Below are 2,516 nucleotides of genomic sequence, written 5' to 3' on the forward strand. Positions count from 1 at the left end.
TTGTTGTCCTTACTAAAGGAAGTGTCCCTTGAGGGTTATTTTCGACCATGGCATAACTTACATAATGGTGCCCCTTTGGGCAAGCAAGAGACAGCCAAGATTGGCTGCCTAGTGGTGCTAGATATTTTGTCAGAGTGTGGTGGCGGTTCTAGTGGGCGATAAAGTGCTATGTGGGATTGGAGATATTAACGTGATGTCGGATGGAAGTCTTAAATGACAGATACGTGGTCGGGTGGCGAACATGTGTGATAGGTAGGAGGGTATATACGCTGGAATCTAAGACCCTATATAATAGAGCGGACGATTCCGAAGGTTTATTATAGTCTGCGATTGCCATGGGACGAATCTCCGGCGGGGCGATGCTGCGGCATGTGGCCGTTGTGCTCGCGGCGCTGGATTGGGCGGAAGCGCTGCCGGTTCTGGCGCCGGACCTGCGCATCTGCCACGTGCCGGTGACCATTCCCGACGAAGAGATCCCCTTCTCGTGCTGCGCGCCGGCGTCGGAACGCCCCGCGATCGACTTCGACGCTGAGGCGGCCGCCGCCGCCGCCGCCACGTCGCCTCCACGTGTGCGCCGCGCCGCCCATTCGCTCTCCCACGCCGACGTGGCCCTCCTCTCCGAAGCCTACGCCCTCATGCGCGCCCTCCCCGCTGGCGACCCTCGTAACTACGACCAGCAGGCCAATATCCACTGCGCCTACTGCAGCGCCGCCTACCAGCAGGGTGGCAATTTCACCACCTCCTCCCTCACCCCCCTCCAAATCCATGGCTCCTGGCTCTTCTTCGCCTTCCATCGCTGGTATGTCTACTTCCATGAACGTATCCTCGGTAAGCTCCTCGGCGATGACTCCTTCTCCCTCCCTTTCTGGAACTACGACCACCCCGACGGCATGGCCATCCCCCCCGCTTACGTCAACTCCCCTGAGCTCCGTGAGCAGAACCGCGACCCCTCTTGCCTCCCCCCATCCACCGTCATGCTTGATTTCTACTATAAGAATGCTTCCATCCGCACCCAGGAAGAGCAGATCGCTGCCAACCTCGCCATCGTCTTCCGCCAACTCGTCTCTGGCCCTACTACCAACCTTCGCTTTTACGGCCAGCCTTACCGCGCAGGTGATGGTCCCCAGCCTGGCTATGGCACCGTCGAAACCATGCCTCATAACAGCATCCATGGCTGGACGGGTGACCAGTTCAATACCGACCAAAAGGACATGGGTGCCCTCTACGCTGCTGCTCGTGATCCAATCTTCTACATCCATCACGTCAACTTGGATCGCCTCTGGGAGGTCTGGAGATCTCTCGGCCGAGAAGACATGGACGACCCGGATTACCTCGACTCTGAGTTCGTTTTCTACAACGAAGACGCCGAGCTCGTCAAGGTGAAGGTACGTGACTCATTCGATATAGAGAAGCTGGGCTACATCTACGAGCAGGTGGACAACCTCTGGCTCAACATCACCCTCAATTCCATCAGCGACGGGTCTGCAAGCCTCTCCGAAGATGCGAACCTTTGCATCCTCAGCGAGCCCTTGTTCGAGCCCTGCTCTCTTCTCATATCCAGAAATTCTTCAGCAAACAATGGTGGAGAAGAAACGCTAGTTATGGACGGCATCGAGGGCGATGTCTCCTTGCCTGCTCAATTCGAGGTTTTTGTCAACCTGCCCACGGCGGACCTTTCCACCATGCCCAATTGCACAGAATACGCTGGTCGCTTCTCCGCTATGGCGCAGCCGCTGCAGGCTTCTTCCAACAATTCCACTCTCTTGCGCACGTCAGCCCGGTTCGGCCTTAGCTACAACATTCGTCAACTGGACCTCGCTGCAGAGGAGAATATCGTCATTACCATCGTGCCCAATACATACTCACCATTTGGGTCTGTTTCGATCTCTGGCATCTGGATTGAGTATGAGCTCACGTCCTCCTCTGCTAAAAGCGCCTCTATGATTCCCACTATCGCTGAAGCTGAAATATACCGTTGGGTATCTACAATTTAAATTTCCGAAATCACGTAAAATTGACTATTGCTGTAGATATAGGCATTGTAGTGTGCCGGATATAGAAGATTCCAGTGTGGAGTGTCTCGGACGGTAGGTGGTGGGTGGGACCGTGGGAGCCCAATCCCAGGGGCTTGTAGGAGTCGGGTTTTTCTTTGCATTTCCCTAAATTATTGCCACCGTAATGTATGAAATATAGTTTTTTTGCGCGCAAAATAGTAGAGTTTTGTATTAACAAAGTGTAAAACAAGACTATGAGAGAGAGAGGGGATTATGTGGGAGTCGTGGCAAGAAAGAAAGGGAAAGTCCAATCACCCTCATTTGTAATGAAAGGGGAGGTCTTAGTAATGAAAGGGAAAGTCAAGTTAATCAAAATTATACTATGACTTTGTGGCAACATGCAAGATGAAATGGCATTGTGATCTTGGTTGTTGAGTGGTCTCATCAATAGTGTGGGGTATCAAAATATGTAGTTCACCCACCCCATAAAGACGTATAATAATAAAGCAATTGTAAGGCTCA

At 52.9% G+C, this 2,516-nt stretch overlaps 1 protein-coding gene across 1 annotated transcript; it reads left to right on the forward strand.

Annotated features, from left to right (window-relative positions):
- The first annotated feature begins 335 nt into the window (after window positions 1–335).
- Window positions 336–2,275, forward strand: LOC147887265 (polyphenol oxidase, chloroplastic-like). The gene has a single exon (XM_087394262.1). It carries the CDS (start codon window positions 336–338, stop codon window positions 1,992–1,994), a length of 1,659 nt encoding a protein of 552 aa, XP_087250388.1. The 3' UTR covers window positions 1,995–2,275.
- The last annotated feature ends 241 nt before the right edge of the window (window positions 2,276–2,516 follow it).

Source organism: Dipteris shenzhenensis, chromosome 23, assembly GCF_047967505.1.
Source record: "Dipteris shenzhenensis isolate YYH24624 ecotype China chromosome 23, Dip_SZ_1.0, whole genome shotgun sequence".
NCBI classification, from domain to species: Eukaryota; Viridiplantae; Streptophyta; class Polypodiopsida; order Gleicheniales; family Dipteridaceae; genus Dipteris; species Dipteris shenzhenensis.

Excerpts from the sequence above, each read along its gene's own strand:
- LOC147887265 (XM_087394262.1), top strand. The coding sequence starts at position 336 with ATGGGACGAATCTCCGGCGGGGCGATGCTGCGGCATGTGGCCGTTGTG.